The sequence below is a fragment of the Eublepharis macularius genome, chromosome 12 (genome assembly GCF_028583425.1).
Source record: "Eublepharis macularius isolate TG4126 chromosome 12, MPM_Emac_v1.0, whole genome shotgun sequence".
Classification (NCBI taxonomy): domain Eukaryota; kingdom Metazoa; phylum Chordata; class Lepidosauria; order Squamata; family Eublepharidae; genus Eublepharis; species Eublepharis macularius.
Genome location: NC_072801.1, coordinates 32,976,452 through 33,000,259, shown reverse-complemented (window position 1 = coordinate 33,000,259; position 23,808 = coordinate 32,976,452). Strand labels below are relative to the sequence as shown.

At 39.9% G+C, this 23,808-nt stretch overlaps 1 protein-coding gene across 1 annotated transcript in view; it reads left to right on the top strand.

The window, feature by feature from the left end:
• MEIOC (meiosis specific with coiled-coil domain) overlaps positions 1 to 23,364 on the top strand; it is a 37,689-nt gene extending 14,325 nt beyond the window's left edge. The window contains exons 6-8 of the mRNA XM_054995216.1: positions 5,814 to 5,948; positions 18,684 to 18,864; positions 22,676 to 23,364. Coding sequence (XP_054851191.1) covers positions 5,814 to 5,948; positions 18,684 to 18,864; positions 22,676 to 22,905 — 546 coding nt within the window. The 3' untranslated portion in view covers positions 22,906 to 23,364. The remainder of the gene's footprint in view (positions 1 to 5,813; positions 5,949 to 18,683; positions 18,865 to 22,675) is intronic.
• Positions 23,365 to 23,808: the final 444 nt, after the last annotated feature.

Below are 23,808 nucleotides of genomic sequence, written 5' to 3'. Positions count from 1 at the left end.
ATTCTATGCAGTGAAATGGAAAACAAAATTATGCCCTAACATGCCAGAGTGGATAGACAAGATTTATAAATATGTATCAATGGCCAAATTAACTTCTTATGTGCACAATAGACCAGTAGCAAAATTCTGGAAAAAATGGAAATATTTCTTCGACTACTTAGGTTAAACTAAGATAAATTAAGGTAATATGATACAAAGATAAAACACAGGTGAAATGATTGATTAAATATTATTGATACTAAAGTTTGGGTATAAGCAACTAAGGAGAGGGAATGAGAGCTATTATATAATTTAGTTCTGTTGTTATTTACTCTGGATATATCTTTCTATTAGCCTAATTTAAATTCAGATGTAGTGCTTGTATAAGTTCTTACACACTTTCAATTGTTAAATCTTTTTAAATAAAACCTTAAAAAAATTTTTTTTAATGGTGGTGGGTCTGGAGACCAAGTCCTATAAGGAAAGGTTGAAGGAGCTGGGTATGTTTAACCTGATGAGACGACTGAGTGGTGATATGATAGCCATCTTCAAGTATTTGAAGAGTTGTCACTTAGAGGATGGAGCAGAATTGTTTTCTGTTGCTCCAGAGGGGCGGAACAGAACCAACTGGTTACAATTAAACCAAAAGTATGTCCCGCTAAACATTAGGAAAACCTTCCTGACGGTTATCGCAGTTCCTCAGTGGTGTGTATCCAGCCATTCATGGAGTTTGCAAAGTGTGACTTTCTCTCTTCTCCCACCCACTGCAGTCCACTGAACCCCTCCCCCCCACAAATTAGGGAATAAAGCGGTAATCTGCAGTGAGGAGGAAATCGATCAAAATTGCCACCTCCTCTCTGGAACTGCATTGTTGCATAATGCCATTGTCTGTTCTGTTTTTCTTCTCCCATGCTCATAGATGAACGCTGCATGCTTTTGATTTATGCAGTATGCTAATTACCTCTTTGTCTGCTATTTTGAACCAAGAAGTTTTGCATAACTTTCTCAGAGATTGTATCTCCCATTCGCTCTTCACTGGCATCTAGCTAAGCATCCTCTGCCAACTGGCAAAAACAGCCATAGAACCAGAAATTTGGCTTCCACCTCTGCCACCTTGAGTATTTCTGTTACTGATTTGTGTAAAGCTGCCACCTAATCCATGCAGTTGTGTTTGTGAAACATGACATGTTGGATGCGCATGCAAGAGCAGGTGTTATGTTTGGCAGCATAGTCTCGCATGCATTTTTTTGATGACTCCATCTTCCTTAAAGTGTGTCAATCACTATTGTGCAGCAGTGTGTGGAAATCATAAAGAGCAAAGACAGCTTGCTTTCCCCGCAGTTGATGTTCTTTTAATCTGTGTGCAGTCACATGACCCGTCCTCTTTTCCCACTGCATTTATTTATTCATTCATTCATTTCTTTCTTTATTGTCCATCTTTCTCACTGAGACTGAAGGTGGATTATATAGTGGAAGTCAGTGTGATCTACATCTGGGACAGTCAATAAATAATGCAATAGGGTATTAACAATATTTGAAAACAAGCAGAAAATGATACAGAGCTAAAAGAATGTTGAAACAAAGCGTAAGCAAGCAAGAAACTGATACAAAGCACAAGCTATTTAAATACATTAAACAATGCAGAAATGATCTAGCAGGCAATGGACAGTACACAGTCCCTATCCCTTTACCAAAGTATCTTTCTGAATACTTTCATTAAAGTACAGTCCTCCTACCTGTGTAAAAAATCCTCCTGAATAATTCAGCTTTGCAGTTTGCAGAAAGCCAGGCAGATGGAAGCCTTCGTAACTGAATCAGGCAAGCCAGTCCATAAAGTGGGGGCCACAGTAGAGAATTTGTTTGTACAGGCAATTCTTGATTTTGCACATTTGCAGGGTGGCACCTGCAGAAGGCTCTGTTCAGATGAGCAAAGGTGCCATAGCAGAACATAAGGAGAAAGGTGGTCCCGCAGATATGAATTCTGATAAGACAGAGGTTCTGTTGGTTAGTAGAAAGGCAGACCAGGAACTTGAGATCTCTCCTATCTTGGATGAGGTTATACTTACCTTAAAAAGCCAGGTTTGCAGCTTGGGAGTACTGCTTGACACAGCAGCCATCTTAGAAAACCGGGTAGCTCTGGTGGTTCAGAGTGCTTTTGTCCAACTTTGGTTGGTGTATCAGCTGCATCTGTTCCTAGTTCGGTCAGATCTGGCCACAGTGATCCAAGCCTTAGTTACATCTAGACCAGACTGTTGCAATGTACTCTACTTGAGGCTTCCCTTGAAGATTGTTGGGAAACCTGCAGAATGTTGCAAGCTGGTTAGGGCCAGCTTTCAGGAGCATATGACCTTGATATTACAGCAATTACACTGGTGGCTACCTATCTTCTCCTGCGCTCTAGTCAAGGTGTTAGTTCTAGTCTTTAAAGTCCTACACGGCTTGGGACTGTGGTATCTGAAGGACTGTCTTCTCTCCTATGTTCCTGCCCAGGAATTAAGATCACAGGGAGAGGCCCTTCTGACAGTCCCATCAGGTAAAGAAGCTCACTTTGTGAGTTAATGACAGAAGACCTTTTTGGTGGTAGTCCCACAATTATGGAACAGCATCCCCAGGGAGGTACACCTAGCCCCCTTATGGTCCAACTTCAGGAGGCAGCTGAAGACAATTTTTATTTAGGACTGCTTTTAATTAACTTTGTTTTTATTTTTATTGGTAGTTTTAAATGTTTGCTTTTATTCATTTTATGATTTTCTTTATATTGTAAGCTGCCCTTGATTTCCTGCAAGGAGGGAAAGTGACAGATAAATGTTGAAAATAAATAAATACCTTGAATTGAGCCTAGTAACTGATGGTGTTACCGGGAATAGGGCTCCTTGTGAGTAAGTCGGGGGAATTAGCAGCAAGGAGTAAGGATATGTGAGAGGGGTTACTGCGAGATAACTCCACCAGTACTGGGGTCCTTTCCCCATGGTAACAGATGAGAGTTGGTGCTTTTAACGCCAAAGAGTGTTTTTATTTAAAGAGGAAAAAACAACACACACAGAAGAGGCAGTTAAAAATTGTTGGCACGCACAAACACACAGAGTCCTAAGAAGCTAGTCAGAAATTGGAATAGAGTGAGAGAAGGGGGAAGTATATTTACAAATCATGGAGTAGAGTAGTCCACAGAGGAAGAGGACTTCAAATGTCCAGCGTTCTCGGCCAGAGAGAGACTTAGGGAAGTGACTCCAAGGGAGCAGCACTTGGATCCAGTAAGCATGCACAGTTTGAATGGAGCAAGAGCCCTGGTTCTTATAGGGCAAATCATGTCCTGAGACTGGGGAGCCCCCTCAGCCATTGGAACAAAGACTGACCATAAAGGTCAGTCTCTGGGAATTACAAAGGTTTGATTACCTTGATTACTTGCTGCCAGGGTGTGTGAAAGGAAATGCAATGTCTCTCCTGCTGTCTCACAAAAGGGCAGTTTCGTAATGAGTCTTCTCAGAGCTGAGTTGATGAATTTAGATATGAAAATGCCTGTTTCCAGAGACAAACTTATCAGTGCTGATTGATTGATCCTCGATCTCAGGGTGGGAATTTCATTATGGAAGGAGAGTATTGGAATGTGCTAAGCGGGGTGACACGAGACCCTTTCTTATCACAGCTCATGCCCGTCTGCAAATCACCTCAGTCCTCTGCATTAGCATGGCATTCCATTCATGCCTTAATCTCCTGGGCAGGACTCAGCAACTCTTACTAGAAGTCCTCTGCTGCAAACCAGGCTGCATTAATCCAGGGGCCTTGTGATTTTTATATCATAGGCAGCTATCATACAGCTATTAAATATGGCAGAGGCTGGGGCCGACTGCTTACAATGGGTAGCCAATCGAGTGACTGCGGAATGGGAGTAATATGCATGATCTGCCAAGCTCCTGATAATTAAGCTGTGGCATTCTGTACCAACTAGAGTATCCAAGTTGATTTCAGTGAGAGAGACCTATGTCGAGTGCATTACAGTAATCTAGTCTTGGAAGTTACCGTGGTATGGGTCAAGGTGGCCAAATTGCCAGTGTCAAAGTAGAGGGACCATCTTCTGGGCTAGACTGAATTGGAAGAAGGCATTTTTTGCAATGCATAAATTTTCTTCTCTAGGAGCTGTGCTGGATGCAGTATAACCACTAGGCTCTGTACTGTGTGAGCAAGGGTCGTTTTAACCCCATTGAAAGTGGGGCCCACAATCAAGATCTCCCTTTTCCTAACCAGCATCACTTCTGGCTTGATTGGATTCAGTTTCAGTTTGTTCACTTTCAACCATTCGACTACAGCTATCAGGCAGACCTCTACTGCATCAGCAAGGGATTTGGATAGATATAAAGCTGGGTGTCATCTACATATTGAGGACATTCAGTTCCAAAGCTGTGAATAATTTCTCCTAAATGCTTTAAATAAAGATTGAATAACATGGGGGATAAGATTTTACCTTGTGGAACCCCACAAGATAATTCTCACATTGATGATGGCTGTTCTCCACTCACAACTCTTTGTTTCCTTTCCATGAGGCACACATGTTTATTTCCTCTTTGCCTTCCCAAAGGCTCTGTCAATTTCACCTCCCCTTCTGGGAGGCTGAGAGAAAATAAACCTGAGCAGAATCTTTGCAGGCTCTGTAGAGGGGGGAAATTGACAAAGCCTTCCAGTCTGTCTTTTAAAACTCTGTTTCCCTGCTAACACTGTGTCTCCATTCACTTGAGCATCCTTGTGTAAATTAGTCTCGTGTAGAGAGACTCTTTGAAGCATGACCTTTGTCTACATTCAGATAGAAGTCATCCACTAAAGCTACTAGAGTTGTCTCTGTGCTGCTTCCCATTAGCATCCATGCTAATCTAGAACAAATCCTGAATGTAGAAGCAAGTTGGTCTTTCTGTTTTGCTGACAGAGAGAAGAACAGAGCTCACCAATTCAACTTCCACAATTGCATACACATCCTTGTAGTGTATTCAGATACTTCCCCACTCCTACTAGGCTTCAAATCACTGAAGGAGAATTTAAAAAACAGATAATGCAAATTTGAGAGATGTGTGTGCATGTTATTTGTGTGCTGTCAAGGTGCTTTTGATTTATGGCTACTCTGTGAATTAGAGTCATTAGTACTTGTGGTGGTTATTAGATCTCCACAATATCCTATAATTGAGAGATACCAAACATAAAACAGCAGTTCTCATTGAACTAGCAAAAAAAGAGGATATACATTTTCGAGCTTACATAGACAGCATTATATAGACAGCTTATTATATGTATATATTATATAGATAGCTTATTACATAAAACAGCTTATATAGACAGCATTTTCAAGATTTTGTGAATGTTGAAGTCGCTAGGGAAACCACCCATTGCCCTTAGTGGATTTGAGGTGTACCCTTTCTGTGTAATTCCAACATCTGTATTTTTCTACATCAGTGGTGGTCAAGTTGCAATATTATTTTACTCCTATAATAGATGTTCTCTTGAACAATATGGCAGTACCAGTAAATACCATACATTAGTATTATGTAGAATAAAGTAGCACATTTGACTGAAGAAGGGACGTGTATTTTATTAAACTTGGAACCATCTGAGATTTCCTTAGCTAGAAATGTAATGTAGATATGTGCTGGAGGACCCAGACTTTTTATTTTGAAATTCAAGAGCATAGGTGAATGGTTTTACTTCATGATCAGAATCTAACTAGTAACTATATTTATGGCTGATAATGCCATCTTTTGCATCCCAAAAGAAGAAAGAAAATAAACTTCCTCATCACAGAAAGATCATCTATCATTTTAATTTGACAAATTAATTATTCTAATATTTTTCAGACCGAGTCAGCTCTTGCCAAGATTTATCCAGGGAAGAAGGTGTCTAGTACTAATAATACTCCAATTCCCAGATTGACATCAAATCCATCCAGAGTTGATCGTTTAATTGTTGACCAGTTGCGAGAACAAGCCAGAGTGAGTTATTTTCAATGTCTAAATAATAATAACTGTGCTTATATACTGCTCTTCTAGACCGATTAGTGCCCCACCAGAGCAGTGAACAAGTTAGTGTTGTTATTATCCCTACAATACAGCTGGGGAGCTGGGGCTGAGAGGCATGGCTTACCCAAGGCCACCTACTGAGCTCATTACAGTAGTGGGATTCGAACCAGTAGAGTGCTGATTTGCAGCTGAAAACAACTGTGCTACAGCAGCTCTGTATTTTGACAGATGTAACAGTCCAAGTCAGGATCAACTCTGCAAGTCCCATAAATGGCACAAGCAGTCTTCCATTTCAGCTTCTCCGTGGTATTAGTATTCTGATGCAGATGCTTCAGCACACAACTAAGCTCTTCTCCAGCCTCTGCTAGTTGATCCTTTATTTCCTAGGGAACTCCAACAGAACTTCTGACTCTAGACTATTTCGTGATGAAGAAAAAGAGTTAAAATGGAATTTCTGCCTTCATAAAGATGTCATGCTCCCAAATTGGCCATGGGTAGAGATCAATCTGAAGCCCCGGATATGAATGCATTACTGGCATAGCAGCCAGTAGGCTCACTCAACAGGGAATATCAATAACATGTTTCCTTGGAGGAAGGTAGGAATAAGGCAAACCTCACTAGATAGTCAGAAACAAGCCAATCAGCAGCAGAGTAGCAAAAAAAGAGCTAGAATATAAAAAAAGCCCTGCTGGACCAGACCAGTGATCCATTTACTTGAGTATACTGTTTCACATAGCAGCTAATCAACTTACCTGGAGAGCCAACAGACAGGGCTGAGGCCTTCCCCTGATGTTGCCTTCTAGCTTTGGTATTCAGAGGTTTGTTGTTTTGTATATTTATATGTTGTACATATGTATATGCTCTGTATATCTGCAGAAAAACTATCTTGCATCTGGAGACTGCTTTATCTGCTGTGACCCCATAATTCAACATTTCACTGGTTTGCACTTTGAGCAATTTGTAAGAGTTGTGCATAGGTATAGTACAGCTTGTCAGGTTTGAATGTACTCGATCAGTTCATTAGATCCTTCTCTTGTACTGTGAATGTTTCTTGATTGGCTAATGGATTAATACTTTTAAATTGTGATTTTAAATTGAGGTCTTTTATGTATTTTATGTATGTTGTAGGCTTCCTTGTGTACTGTAAGGTAGAAAGGTGGCTAATAAATGTTTTAAATAAATAATAAATATGGAGATTCCTTTTAGTCACTATGGCTATGATGCACTTTTTCTCTGTGAATTGCCCATTACCCTGGTGTTGAAATCAGGGTAGGAGGGAAAGGAAAGGTATAGGACTGTGGAACAGCATGAAGTCTTCAAACCCTGTCTGACGCTAGCTACAAGAATGCTATGAAAAGAGGTTCTAGGCACCATTGAGCTTTTGCACCATCACAACATTATAATAATAACATTCTATTTATATACCGCCCTTCAGGACAACTTAATGCCCACTCAGAGCGGTTTAAAGTATGTCATTATTATCCCCACAACAAAACACCCTGTGAGGTGGGTGGGGCTGAGAGAGCTCCAGAGAACTGTGACTAGCCCAAGGTCACCCAGCTGGCTTCAAGTGGAGGAGTGGGGAATCAAACCCGGCTCTCCAGATTAGAGTCCCGTGCTCTTAACCACTACACAAACTGGCTCTCTTACTTAAGCCTTTGTTGGGTATCTGTGAATATGTGCAAAATTTATTGGCACTGAAGTAAATTGACAATATAATCAGCATTTTCCACAATCAATCCTCTAAGATAAGCCCTTTTAATTATAATCATATTATCTCTTTTATTTTCATATTTTGTCCAGTAGTTCAAGAAGTATACTGTATAATGTAGTCCATTGTTCTTATCCCTGCATCTTCCCCCTCAATTGTAAGTGGTTTATGATAGTCCTATCTCTGCTGTCACAGGCTTTAAAATGCATGCAGAGCTGATCACTTGAGGAAGTGAGTATATTACAATTCAAGTTACAATATGGATTTTCAAGTCAAATTATTAAACACGTAGAAAACATTGAATTTTATAAATAAAGATTAGAGATAGAATAGCTAGATGAAGGTCATTTTGCATTGCTGAAGGACTAACTGCTCCACAATCATCTGGAAGCAGTATTATAGTTGATTCCACATTGCATTTTAAATAATAATAATAATTGTGCTTATATTTTTTTAAGAATTTTTATTGGATGGGTTTACAAACATAAACATAAAAAACATTATCATTATCCACCCCATTACATTTTCCCCCATCCTTCCCCCCCTTTTTTTCTGGTGACTCCCCGCAGTTTTCCATACCCAACTTAATCTAAAAAGTATATTATATACATTCTTAAAATCTATAATATATATCTATATTATACATACTAATCAAATCTCTTTACTTATCTTAACTACCTACACTAACTATATTGCTTATCTTAATTGAAAATATAAAAATCATATAAGTACATATACTAACTAAAGCAAAACTACATATATATATATATAACCTACTATTCCTTACATACCAATTAACTATATTGTCTATATTTCACATATACTCCCTATAACCTTATTACTCATACTTATACTCCCCTATAAATATAAAAATACAGTAAAATATACCCCTTTTTAAGCTTAAGTAAGTTACTATCTCCCCTAATTCTCCAAAGACCACAATTTCCCCTTCATGTCCCACTTTTTCTCCACATATTTCTTGAATTTTTCCCAGCTTAATGTATAGTCCAATTCTTCTTGTTCTTTCAATTTCCTTGTTAGTTTGTCCATTTCTGCCATGTTCAAAACTTTCAAAATCCAATCTTCCATAGATGGTATCTCCTGAGTCTTCCACATCTGTGCATAACACTATACAACATTTTGTATACATTTTCACGCACAGTGGTACATACTGAAATCTTAACTACATTTTTCCATACCTTTTCCCAAGCTTCCATTGAAATTTCCTTATTACAATTTATTGCCCATTTGACCATCTGAACTTTAACAACTTCCTCCTCTGTAAACCATTTCAGCAATATCTTATATATTTTAGAAATTATTTTCTTCCCCCCCTGAAGCAAACAGTTCTCAAACTCAGAATTTTGTAATCTAAAACCATTTTTCCTTTTGTCCTTCTCATATAAATCTTTTATCTGCATATATTGAAACCATCCATATTGGAATGGCAATTCATCATTACCTTTAAGCAAATAATTGTTCTGCTTTATCTCAAGAATCTCTTTATATGTCAACCAGTCTTCCCCTGCATATTCTGTTCTTGGGTTTACTACTTCCGCAGGGATAATCCACATTGGTATAGACTCTTCCATGTATTTCTTGTATTTGTTCCATACAACAAACAAACTTCTTCTTACATAATGGTGTAAAAACATAGAGTCTGCTTTCACTTTGCCATACCATAGATATGCATGCCATCCAAATAATTTATTGTATCCTTCCAGTGCTAATAGCTTCAAATGCTTCAATTACAACCATTCCATTAACCAGTCCAAACATACCGCATCATGGTATAATTTAAAATTTGGTAATTGCAAACCTCCTCTTTCTTTTGCATCGTACAATATTTTCATTTTAACTCTGGGTTTCTTTCCAGCCCAAACAAAATTTAAGATCGTTCTCTGCCACTTTTCAAATTGTTAACTATCTTTAACAATAGGTATTGTCTGTAGTAGAAACATCATTCTTGGAAGAACATTCATCTTGATTACTGCAATACGACCTAACCATGACAAGTTCATTTTATTCCATCTAATCATATCTTTATCTATTTGTTGCCATAACTTGTCATAGTTATTCTTATATAAGTCAATATTTTTCAGTCACTTCCACTCCCAAGTATTTAACTTTGTTCACTACTTCACATTCCACCTTATCCATCAACTCCTTTTGTTGTTGTTTAGTCATATTTTTACACAGTATTTTGGACTTCACCTTATTTATTACAAATCCCGCTAAATCTCCAAAGTCTTTCATTTTCTTCATCAATTTAGGCATGCACTCTATTGGATCCTCCACTATCACCATTATGTCATGAGCAAAAGCTCTCACTTTATATTCAAATCCTTTTGTCCTCAGTCCTCTTATTGAATTATCTTCTCTTATTTGCCTAAGTAAAATCTCCAGTACCATTACAAACAGAAGTGGGGAAACCCTTGTCTTGTTCCTTTTCTTATTTCCAGCTTTTTTGTTACATCCGAGTTAACAATTATATTTGCAGATTGGTTTTTGTATATTGCCTTTATTGCTTGCATAAATTTCGCTCCCAACTGCATCTTCTCCATTGTTGCAAACATAAAATCCCAGTTCAAATTGTCAAACGCTTTCTCCGCATCCACAAAGAAAAAACCAACCTGCTTCCCTGGATTTTTGTCATAATACTCAATGGCATTCAGCAATACTTGTAGGTTATCTTTTATTTGCCTTTCCGGTAAAAAGCCAGCTTGGTCTTCATCTATGAATTCCACTAGCCACGCCTTGAGTCTTTCCGCTAATATCTTTGCATATATTTTATAGTCATTATTAGTTAGAGATATTGGTCTGTAGTTCTTAACATTACTTAAATCTAATGTCTCCTTCGGTATCAGTGTAATATTAGCCTCATTCCATGTATCTGGCATCTCAGCCCCTTCCAATATCTCATTCATCACTTTTTGCATCAGTTGTTTCAAATCCTCCGCCATCACTTTATAAAATTTTGCTGTAATTCCATCTGGTCCCGGAGCTTTACCAACTGTAGTAGCTTGTATTGCTTGTAAAACTTCCATTATTGTTATCTCAGCACTAAGCTTCTCTCTCAACTTCTCCGGCATTTTTGGTAAATCAATCCTGTCAAAGTAAACTCTTTATCTTTTCATAGTCCACTATTTTTTTCTGATATAGCTTGGCATAGTATTTATAGAATGCTCTCTCAGTTGATCCTTGATCATATAATCCCTTCCCCTCTTCTATAATTCTACTTATTGTTCTTTTCTCTCTTTTTCTTTAATTGCCACACCAAATATCTCCCTGGTTTATTAGCTCCTTCGAATGATTTTTGCTTCATTTTCTTCAGCTCCCACTCCACTTCTTTATTTTCCATAACCCTAATTTGTTCTTGCAATAACTTTATTTCATACAACAATTTCTTTTTACCTGGCCTCTTTTTCAGTTGTTGTTCTACTTGAATAATTTCCCCCTGAATCTCTTTTAATTTCGCTTCTTTTTTCCTCTTCTCTCTGCCATTTAAGTCCATCAACACACCTCTAATTACAGCTTTATATGTGTCCCAGACCATGTGCATTGGCACCTCTTTGCCCACATTACACTGAATAAAAAACTTCGTTTCTTTTCTCTGCACCTCAACGCATTCTGGGTCACTCAAAAGATCCTCATTAATTCTCCATCTCCGTTTCTTATGTTTCATTCCAAATCTCCCCATCACAGGATTATGATCCGAGCTAACTTTCGGTAGTATGTCAGTCTCTTTTGTAAACACTACCAGTTCTTTAGACGCCCAGATCATATCTATTCTAGAGAAAGATTGGTGACTAGTTGAAAAAAAAGTATACTGCTTCACTTTAGAATTATATTTTCTCTAAACATCTTCTAAATTTTCTTGTTCCTGAATTTCAAAAAAAGACTTTGGTAATTTCCCCGTCCTTACTTTACTTGTTGATGAACTTTTATCCAATTGCAAATCTACCACTCCGTTAAAATCTCCGGCTATAATTACCTGATCATAAGTCCATTGCGCCATTTGTTCTCGTAAATCTTTAAAAAATATATCCTTGGAACCATTTGGCACATATAGTCCGAGTACCAAAGTTTTCTTTGCATTACATAAACATTCCACAGCCAGGTATCTTCCATTTTTATCAAACACTATTAATTTAGGTTGCAATTCTTCCTTTATATATATAGCAATTCCCCTATTTTTTTGCTTTGTTGCCGAAACAAATTGTTTTCCTAACTTTTTGTTAATTAAATATTTAACATCTTGATCCCTAATGTGAGTCTCTTGTAGACAAATCAAGTTACTTCTTTGTTTAGATAACCAATGTAACACAGCTTTGCGTTTAGAGGGTGAATTAAGTCCATTAACATTCCATGAAATTAATTTGTACTCCATAATTATAATCTGGATGAGCTAGGAAAGTCTTTTCCATTCTCCATCAGAAAGACATCCATAGCATATTTCGATTTAATCACTTGTCTCCCTGATTGAAATTCAAAAGTCACTCCTTCCGGTAGCTCCCATCTATATCTAATTTCCGCTGCCCTCAGCTTTTGTGTTAAATCTCTATACTTTTTCTGATCCTGGAGTACTTTACGTGGTACTTCTTTCATGATTCGAATCTGTGTCCCGGCTATTTCCAGTGGAGTTTCAAAGTGTCTTCTAATAATTTCTTCCTTCATTCTCCTTGTGGTCAATTGGACAATAATATCTCTTGGCATGTTCTTTTGTTCTGCATATTTTGAATTGACTCTATACACGATATCCAAATGAGTCATCATTTCCTCCTCTGTTTGCCCCCAAAATTTTGCCAGTATTTCAGCTACTTGTTTAAGAGCAGATCCATCCATTTTTTCCGGAACTGCCCTCATATGAATCTGTTTGTCCATTGCTTTGCATTCCATCATCACAATTCTTTCGCCCATACTCACAGTCTCATTCTGTATAGCCTCTGCTTTTTCCCCCCATCCTGCACCATCTGTTGCATTTCTTGCACCTTTTGTTGGGTATTCTGTAAATCTGTTTTTATTGCCTCCATCTCTTTTTTAACTTCCATAATTTCCGATTTAATCGCTTCTTTCATTTCCGTCATTAAATTTTGCTGTAATTGTTGTATCATCTCCCGAATTTCTTTATTTCCCTCTGTTATTTTCTTATCCAAGTTCTCAATGGCAACCTGCCAGTCCTTTTCTTTTTTGGAGGCCATCGGACTTGCCTTGGGTCCCCACGAATCAGCTCTCTTTCTTAACTCCGTCTTCTTTTTAATGCAAGTCTCTATTTTTATATATCAAAATTTTTAAACATTTGCCCTCAATTAAAATGGCAATTGAGGCTTCCCTTACCCTTAAAATGTCGGGCGATGTTTCTCTATGATTTAAAATGTCGGGCGATCTTTCTCTATGGTAATGCTGTCACACCGATGATCTTCCCTTACTTTCAATGGTGAATCCTTTACTTCCGTTTCCTTTCCCTTACTTTCAATGGTGGGTACTTCACTTCCTCTTCCAACTTTATTTTTCTTCCGGGTCCTCCTGATCTTCCTGACCTCCCTCGCCGCTCTTTCTCTCTATCTCCTCTCCGTCTATTGTCCTCCACTTCCTGTCATGCGGCACGCCTTTCAATTCCCACGATCCGCCCACCGCGTCGCTATCTCCCCAACCGCAGGTATGCAAAACAATATTCTTCTTAGCTCTTTTTAACTTTTTCTCACTCTCCAAACTTCAATTAAATTACTCAGTCTTTTAATATACTTTTTCAGCTTGGTAACTCAGTCTTTAGTTCTTTTAAAATTACGGTCTTTATTTAGTAAAACGGTCTGTTGGGGGAGATAGTAATCTTAACTTAACACAAACGTCTTGGGATGTACTCACTGCTTCAAACGTCCAAATCTGTTCAATTCCGTTCCTGAGGCTTGGGGAACGACGAGCCTATGTCAATTTAATGACTCCCAAAGCTGCTGCAGAGATTTTGGCCGCCCTTCTCCGAGGAGGATCTCAAGGCTTGGGAGGAAAGCCCTTAATTCAGAGTCTCCCACCCGCCGAGACCCTTCACTCTCAGGGCTAAAAGCTTTCCTGCCGGATTTCTAGCTAAAATCTGGGGGCTGTGGGCGATCTGAGAGCCCCACCAGCCCAAAAAACAGCACCTCGGATGATCCAGAGCTCCGAATCACATCGGTCTCGCCATTACCCCAACCAGAAGTCCTCTTAATAATAATTGTGCTTATATACCGCTCTTTTAGACAGATTAGTGCCTTACCCAGAGCAGTGAACAAGTTAATTTTATTATGATGCCCTGACTTGCATAGCCCAGGCTAGTATAATCTCATCAGATCTTGGAAGCTAAGTAGGGATGACCCTGATTAGTACTTGAATGGGAGACCAGGATCATTATGCAGAAGCATGCAGTGGCAAACTATCTCTGAACATCTCTTGCCTTGGAAACCCTATTAGATTGCCATAAGTCACTTGTGACTTGATGGCATTTTCTACCACAATATGTTATTTATAGTCTGCTTTTCTCACTGAGAATCAAGGCAGATAAAGTCAATACCATCAACAGCTGGGGCATTCAATAAACAATACAATAGGGTAAAGATAGCAGAAATCTGAAAACGAGAAATCTGATACATAGGTGAAGTACAATGTTGAAACAAAGCATAAGCAGATTACTATGACATATTAAACATTGTGGAACTATCCAGTAGGACCATACTTACAGCAAAAGATGGTACATAGTAATATCGTCTCTGAACCATTTCTTTACAGCACAGCCCTATTACCTGTGTAAGAAAAGCCTCTTGAATAATTTGGTTTTGCACACTTTGCAGAAAGCTAGGAGAGGGGGAACTTTTCTGACCTTCCAGGCAGACCATTCTATAAGGTGGGGGCCACTGTAAAGAATGTGCATGTATGTGCAGCTGTTAATTTTGCCCATGCACAAAGTGACACCTGTAGAAGGTCCTGTTCAGATGAGTGAAGCTGCTGTGGTTAATACCGAGGCAGTCTTTTAGAAATGAGGGTCCAAGGCCATGAACTGCTTTGTATGTGATAGCCAATAACTTGAATTGGGCCCAGTAACTGATGGGTAGCCAATGGAGTGTCTGCAGGATGGGAATAATATGCATGCTCTGTCTAGCTCCTTATAATAGATCAGCTGCAGCATTCTGCACTAACTGGAATTTCCAGGTTGATTTAAAGGGGAGACATATGTAGAGTGCATTACTGTAGTCCAATCTTGAGGCTACCATGCCATGGATTCAGATAGCTGAATTGGCCATGTCAAGATAGGAGGCCATTTTCTGGGCTAGACTGAGTTGGAAGGAGGCATTTTTTGCCGCTGCATTAACTTGCTTTTCTGTCGCTAGTGTGGAATCTAGTATAACCTCTAGGCTCTTAACTGAGCCTGCAAGGGTCAGCTGAACCTCATTGAAAGTGGGGATCATGGTGTCCTTCAATATCTCCATCTTCTTAACGATTATCACTTCCATCGTGTCTGGGTTCAGTTTCAATTTGTTCGCTTTCAGCTGCTTGACCACAGTGACTTAGGACTTCTAGTGCATCAGTAGGGAATTTGTATAGGGAAATATAGAACTGGGTGTCATTCATATATTGATGACATCCAGTTCCATAGCTATGAATGATTTTTCCTGAAGGCTTTACATAGAGGTTGAATAACATGGGGTAAGATTGTACCCTGTGAGCCCCGGAAGATAATTCCCACCCTGAACATATCCGGTCTCCAACAGATAGTTTCAGGTGGATGGTCTGTAGTAGTTGAGCAAAGTTCGAGTCCAGCATAGTATTGCAGAAGGCCTGGAGTTGGGCTGCCATTGCTCTCTTGATCAGTTTGCCTAGAAAGGGTGGACTAGAGACTGGGTGATAATTGGCCACAGCTCTCAGTTCCTGGCAGGTAAATCCCTCAGCCCCTCTCCAGTGAACACGCATTGATTCCAGTAGAAAAGCTTTTATTAGGCTCTTTACAGTTCAGGTTTGAACTCCATCATGGAGCTTGGTAGGAGTGACAAGGCAAAACAAAAAGTCTATATTATACTTGAGTTTCCCACGCTCCAGCAACTGTTAAGGTTTTGGCGCACAAGGTTACATGGGTCCTGTGAGAACCCTTTATAGTTATGGCTAAACAGTGAGTACACAATAATAGGTTCCCAGCGTCTGGGCAAAGTAGCAAAAGCAGGCGTCTGGAGTCTCCAAGGTCGTCTCTAGTTGGGAGATGCATAGTTCTGTGAGATAACATGAGAGGCCCATCCTGGCTAGAGGGTCTGGAGAAATAACAGTTACAATATGGAAAGAACATGGCTAAGGAGAGAATACATCAGGTTAGCATTAAACATTCAATATACTATGGCATCAGTGACATAACCAAACAATCATGGCATGGCTGTACACAGACATAACATAATTTTTGTCTAGGGATGATTTTTTAAGTAGCAAGTGGCTGGGGAAAGGCAACTTGAATTAGACTGATTTATGGTAGCCATCAAAGGCTCATTTGTGTGGTGTTTACATAATTTCAGCAGCCAGAATGGCGAGGATGCAATCTATATCCGTGACTAACTGGGTCAAAATGGTCCATAGGTGGACCAGACAGTGTATTAAGCATTTCTCCCACCTTGGCAAAATTTAAGCCAGCATCCAGGTAAGAGCATAGTCATGCTGTTTTGTCAGCAAACAGCTTTGCAAAGGTGTCACACCTAATTGTTTGTTGTTGAGACAGTAAAGGTTCAGATTTATGAGGCAGAAGGTGTTGAGATACCTTAAATGACTGGGATGGTTGTAAGCCAGCTGATCTACCGGTTGCAGAGAAAGCACGTTTCTTTGCCACTATCACTGTCACTTCATAGGTGTTCTAGTAGGCTCTGTAGCATGTTGTATCTGATTCAGTGCAAGTTTTTCAGCAGCATCTATCTAGATGTCTTTAGGTCACCCAACTTTGTGGTAAATTGTGGGACAGACTTCTGCCCCAAGTGTGGGAGAGGCCAACAAGGAACAGTTTTGTCAGTAGCTTGGAGAAGCTTCGTATTCCAAACTCCCACTGCAGCCTCAACAGAGAATGTGTTAGGAATTCTAAAATCCTGCAGAACATTTTGGAATCCAGAAAGATCCATGAGCCTCTGTGGGCAGATCATTTTAATGGATCCTCTTATTTCAGCATGTCAGGGTCATATTCACCTTTGCCTTCAGCAGACAAGGGTCAGACCATGGTTCAGGTTGAATATCCAGTTCTGAAAGAAGACCTCTTCTTAAAGGCTCAGTGCAAAAGATTACGTCCTCTTTCATTTCTGGGGCTTGTCACTGTTTGAAAGAGGCTCAGGGCAATCAGAGAAGCTATAAAATCTTGGGCCAGCCCTGATGAGGAGTATTTGGCATGAATGTTGAAGTCACCACGTCCAAGAGCACCTCTGCCAACTCAAGAAGGGTGCCTATTAGGGAACTAGGTGGCTGATAAACCAGCAGAATACTTAATCTATTCTTAATTCCCTATATAAGGAGTGTACAATCAATGCTAGCTATAATCTGCATCAGGATTCTAGAGAAGTTAAAAGATTCACAGAAGATAATAGCAACCCCTCTTCCCCAGCCATCTGTGTGTGGGTTTGGTGGAGGATTGCATAACCAGGTGGTGTTAATTGGGATAGACACACCACATCATTTTCTTCCAATTTTCTGGCATTTCATAGTATGAAGGAGTGGAGGGAAGAGGGGGACCTGTACTGTCAACTCTAGGGATGCTGCAGAGGTTAGGTAGGCCACGAGCATCCTTGTCTGATAATGGCCGTCTTTGATAAAGCCCACTCTTGTATCTGCCAGCTTCCGTCTGCAATGAGATAGTGTCTTCGCCATATATTCTAGTTCAGATAAAGATTGCCCCTACAACCACAATAGTATGCCACAAACACCTTACATTCAGCATGCTAGAGACCATAAAACAGTACAAGACTACAGCTGTAATGTGTTGATGTTAGCACTGTCCAACAGGTAGCGTTTCTGTGCCAGTTGTTCCTGATCTCCACAGATGTAAGTGGTGAAGCTCTTTTTCTCCTGGGCCATTTCCAGACGGCTTACCTTCTGCCGCTCCATGCTGCAATGTCGCAGCTCGTGCTGGGGTGAACGCGAAATACCGCGTTTTCTCGCGCGAGTTTTGCGCAATGTTGCGCAAAACTCGCGCGAGAAAACGTGCTATTTCGCGTTTTCTCCGGCACGAGCCGCGACGTTGCGGCATGGAGCGGCAGAAGGTAAGCCGTCTGGAAATGGCCCTGTAGTGGGGGACTTTCTTCCAGTCAGTGTGTGCCGTGGTTGGGCTCTTGGCTGCTTGTCTCAGGCTGAGTCATGGGCCAAGAGCCATTGTGCTCTTGCCCTTCAGGTCACACCAACAGTCTTGAAAATGATCTTTTAATTTATTAATCATATTCTGATCTCCCCCTGCTTGGAGGCTCATATACTTCTTTCTTGCCAGCTGCTGCCTCCCTTCCTCCTGGCAGTGGAGCAAACGGATGAAATTAAGAATTTCTGATTGCTTTCTCTTCCCAAGCTGGACAAAAGCATACAAACACACATCCTTTGCTCTCTCATTTGATCTCTCATTTGCACTCATGCATTCTAATGCTTTTTACAAGACAAAAGAGCTTGTGTTCTCCACTCCTTAACTGATTATTTCCCTATCTTCTTTCCCACACCACCACACACTTTTGCTTGCTGTTGCCTCCCTACTTGCAGCAATGGAAACGCCAGGCAAGGCAACTAAGGACCAGCACATACTTCAGAGGGGTTAGTATGGGGGATTGCTGTCAGATAATGGAATCTCAGACCAGCTTAGACCTACAGAACTAATTGTGTACTACTTTTGCTTAAATTAGAACATTCTAGTTGGTGACTAGGTCATGAGTGTTAACTTTATTCTAATAGCTGCCTTTAAGAAAGAAAGATCAGCTTTTTTCTTCCTGACAGCATATCAGAATTAGAGAACTTCTGTCCTTTAATATTTGTAGGTTGTGACTTTGCTAGGAAAGATGGAACGTCTTCGAAGTTCTCCCCTTCATGCAAATATATCTACTGCTCTTGATAAACACCTGGATGCAATTCACATTGTGCAGTCCCGTAGAAAGGATGAAATTGTCAATGCTTCACATCGACAGAGGCAAGGAGCTCCACGATGTCAAGATGACAGAGGTGCAGTTTTCTTTTAGCACTTGGTTTATCTACAGCAAGACCAGATGAGACAGTGGTATCTATGTATATTTATGTAGGTGTTCACATGGTGTCTAGCAGCACCGTCCTCCTTTCCACCACCCCCACCAGTATTGCAACAACAAGCGTCTTCCCAAAGCTCTGTACTGGTCCCTTTGTTGGTCCATCAGCTGCAGGAACAACTGCAGAGGCCCAGGCCACCTTCCATGCTGGAAAAGCAGCAGCTGATGCTCATGCCCAACCCTGGGCAGCATCTCCCAACCCTGCAGCTGACTCACCTGCTTCTTGCAGCAGTACAGGCAGCCCAGTCCCTGCCAGGGCCACAGGAGTGTTTTGGCAACCAGGACAGGGCAAGTTCAGACTCCAGACCGCCAAAGGAGCCACTGAGGAAGCTTCAGCAGCAGCAGGGACAAGCAAGGCAGAGAGCTGAGCAAATGCCCCACCCTAGGCTGGGGTGGGGAAGGTGGTGCCAGGGAGCTGCAGAGGCTATCCCACTCTCCTTCTGGATAGGCTGGGAGAAGCAATAATCAGGAAGTCTGGGTGAGGACTAGGAGGAAAGCCAGGGAAGTGTGGGGAGGAATCCCTTAAAAGCTGGTTCCTGTGAGGGCCAGAGAGGAAAAAAGAACAAAGAAGAGACAGTTGGAGTGTGCTGCTGTTGCTAGGGCAGGAGAAGGAACAAGGTGGTGCAACGCCTTTCCCTTCCCATCTGAGGCCTGAGGACACCTGCCTTGGGCATCTGACTGGCCAGCTGATAGCCAGACAGGGTCATTGGTGAGGGAAGAACCTCACACATGGGAAGTGTATGTGTGCATGCATGCATGACTATTCTTTTGTACAAAATAGAGTGCATGGATGAGGTGAGATAAACTCCTTGCCTTGCCACACTTCAGTGTTTTAAACATTTTTCTTTCAGCCTTGCTCCAATACCAGAAGAGAGCTGGGCTGACAGAAAAGTTCTTCAGACCATGAAGGTCTAGTAAAGTAAGACTGGGGAGACTTCAACTCCCTAATCTGCACTCTTTGCTTTGAGCAATAAAATAAACTCTCCAGTCTTCATTTTACACGTGAACAGGCAGATGTGACTTACTGTACAGTTGTAAGCAGATTTACACCTGTCTAAGTTCATTGGACTTTGAAGGTTGTAACTCAGTTTAGGATTGCACTGTTAGTTTTTGGTTCTTTGTTTCTTAGTGATTATCGGTATAAAAGATGTTTTGTTTATTTTGAGACAGTTTGGGGATTCTGCCTAGAGGAAAGGGGAATTTTTAAATATTGGTTTGTGACTTGCAGAATAAATTATATATTGAATGGCAATTGATTTACAAAATAGTGTTGTATTCAGTAGGCTTTTTGCAAGATTACTTTATAGTACAAGATTTGAGAACTGCAGTCCAACTATAAGACTTGCTAGTGATATCTCCCATTTTGGATAGAGTTACACTCCCTTTGAAAAGTCAGGTTGACCAGATTATTGCAGTGTGCTCTATTTGGGGCTACTCTTGAAGAGAGTTCAGAAGCTGCAGCTACTGCAGCATGCTGTTGCTAGACTGCTGGTTGGGGCCAGCTACCAGGAACATGTGACCCCAGTATTACAACTATTATATTGGCTACCCATCCACTCCTGAACCGAATTCAAGGTGTTGCATTCTATCCTTTAAAGCTCTACATGGCTTGGGACTAGGGTAACTGAAGGATCATGTTCTCCCATACATTCCTGCCCAGGACTTAAGATTACAGGGTGAGGCCTTCCTGACCGTTCCATCAACCAAAGAAACTCAGTTGTTGGGTACATGAAAGAAGGGCTATTTGGTGTCAGCTTCACAATTATGGAACAATCTCCCCAGAAAAGGGCACTCTCTATCTTCAGGAGGCAGCTGAATACGGTTTAATTTAGGATGGCATTTGGTTAGCCACTTTTTAATGTATGGGTAGTGTTTAACAATGTTTTTAATGTATTTTTGTTTGTTTTTGTTTCACACTCTAAGCTGCCTTGAGCTCCTCTAAGGTGGAAAGGCAGCCAATAAATGTTTAAAATAAATAGTCTAGTACATAATTACTTTGGATAAAATGCACTAACTCCTGATTGCTGAAGATGTTTTCACAGATTTTTTACTAGCATGTCAAAAGTTTCATATCAGAGCTGAACTCCAATGTAGAGTTCAGGGTTGGGATACTAGCCATAGTGATTTCAGTGCCCTACGTCTCTTTCCCTTGTTTTCTTCTAAGCCATCATTATTTAAATGTATTGTTAGCGGTAGATTGTGATTGCGCACATTTTGCAAGGTTTTCCTGCAGTGCATTCATCATTTCTGCAAATGCTGATGCCTTTGTGTTGGCAATGGAACTCCGTCATATGGGAGGGAGTCTTCTGTGCACTTTCTTCAGTCTTTTTCTCCATTCCATGCATGCTCCCCAGTGACTCAGCTTTGGCTCCTGGCAGTGTGGTCATCACACTATGGTGACTTGCTAGACCTTTTGTAGAGTTCTTTTTTCATGCATGTGCTATAATTGTTTGGTTATAATTTTAAATAGATAATTGGCAGTAGGTAGTTATAGTGCTATATTAATATAATGCCAGTTAAACATTTTTCATTCTTTAATAGAATCTTTATAGTGTTATAGCAATAGATGCTTAAGGGTTTTATAGTGCTATAACAATTACTGATTTTTTAAAAATGTGGGGGGAAATGGCACCCATGAGGAGCTGACTGCAAAAAAGGGCACCATGTGGGTTGAACCTTTATAAGACAGCAAAACATGCACGGTTCCTTCCAGATGGTATACTTACACACTTGGACTGTGTGCTTTCCTAAAATATCTGTCTTGCAAAACAGTGTATTGAGGATGCAGAAAACCTGGAAAATGGGCTATTACAACACAGTCTGCTGTGGAAGCTCAAAAAAAACCCCAACAACCCTGCTGCAGTTTGAAATCCAAGGTGAAAAAATGACTATTCTCAGGCTATTCATGACCCCCATTCATGACTTCTTTTACAAATATCTTGACACTGAATAGAATTGCAAGATACCTCATGCAGCATTTAGTCCAGCCACATATGATATGGATTACCAGACGGTTATTTGTGGTACTGGGGGAAAAAAAAGGATTGTGGCACATTAAAGACTAACAGACTTATTATGGCATACACTTTTGCGGAAGAGAGCTCACTTCATTAAATGAGTATGCTTCAGTTGGCAGATAGAGCCATATGTGGGTATAGGAGGCCAGAACTGTCTCTAACATTTTCATGCAAAGCTGAAGAGTATGAGAACAGTAGTCATTCACAAAAGCAGTGACTTGTAATAACACAATCTTTCTAGCTATGTTAAACTAAGGAAGATTTATAGTGGGGAAGAAAATCTTCATCTGCATTCACACCTAGATGAATACAATAAAATCTCCTGATAAATACTGAACCAGCAATTTCACATTGGAGTCTGCCATGGGTTCACTGTCGCCATTTTAAAATGTATTTAAAATTCTGCGAGGGTGCAATCCTGATTGAGCTTATGGCATGGAGTCCCCCTCCCCCTTTAAGTTCCAAAACAGCTGTGAGAGGTTGCCATCACATTTAGTTTTGCTCTTAAGGAAGCTCCCAGGGGAGAGGGAGAATTGCCATACTTTTGTGAAATTCACCATATGGATTCTTGCAGATCTGCTACGTGCTCAGAATGCCAGACATTGCTTTTCCAAAATCCTAGTGAAAATAACCAGATTTGTTTCCTAAATGGTGATGCTATGAGTCAGTTTATGAGACTGTAGGAAAATAAAATACTTTTTCCCTACCCCACAGATGTTTTTGCTCTTGCACTGGCCATTAAAGAGATGTGCACAGGAACACGCAAAGCACGCACTACTCTGTGGTGTGCTCTTCAGATGACCTTGCCAAAAACAACCCCTCCAGCTGGACCAGTGGAGATGGAAAAAACTTTTCAAGAGATAATGCAGCCTGAAGATAAGACCTATGAACAGATTAATAGTGGCCATCCTGTGATCCAGAGAGGAGAAACCAAAAAACATTGAGGAAAAGTAAAGAAAGTAAACAAGGATGTACTGTCACACTGTACTAAACATTTTAAATGAACAAAGCCTTCTTCCACATTTTAAGTAGAGATAGGGGAACAGAAGCTTGCCTACCCTAATTCCAGCCACTATCTGAGTAGCTGTTACCACAAGACGATATTAACAGCTGCCAGAATCAAAATACTGATGAGGCAGAATTAATAGGTTAAATAAATCAAAATATTTTAACTGCCAAAATAGAACTTATTCTATTCTGTAATGCAGGCATGTGCCAGTGGAAATTTTGCCTGTATGAAAAAGGTTTTTTTTTAGGTTTCATTAGTAAATCTGTTTTCAAATAATGAATTTGAATTACTGTAACCTACTTCTGGCTGCAGTCTAGTACTATACTAATTTTGATTGTGATTTAAATAACCTGTTTTCTGTAGACTGTGCATATCTGGAAACAGGAAGACAGAACTAAACAAACCGAGTATGAATGTTAAAAAAATATATTTAAAGTACTTATTTATGGATTTCAAGTCTTAAGAATTTAAATGTAAGTAAAGAAATTGACCAAATTTTCTTAAATTAGTGATATTATAATAAAGCCATTATCCAACCATGCATGTTAGGGAATATTACAAAAACACCTTCTGCAATCATTTTTCTCTATTCTTTTAAATAGCATTCAGTAAAATATTGTCTGTTTAAAATATACAAATGTAATCAAAATTACATTTATATAATCTGGATCTTTGACAGTTGCACTGCAACTGAAATAATGAATATTATTTTAATACCCTTTGTTTACTATTTTTAAGGAGGGTATCAAGAAGTTATAAAGCGCACTTTCTTTAAAGTTATTCTTCAGCCAGTTTGGTTTGAGATTGTTTGGTGTATACTTTGTTATCTTGGTTTTCT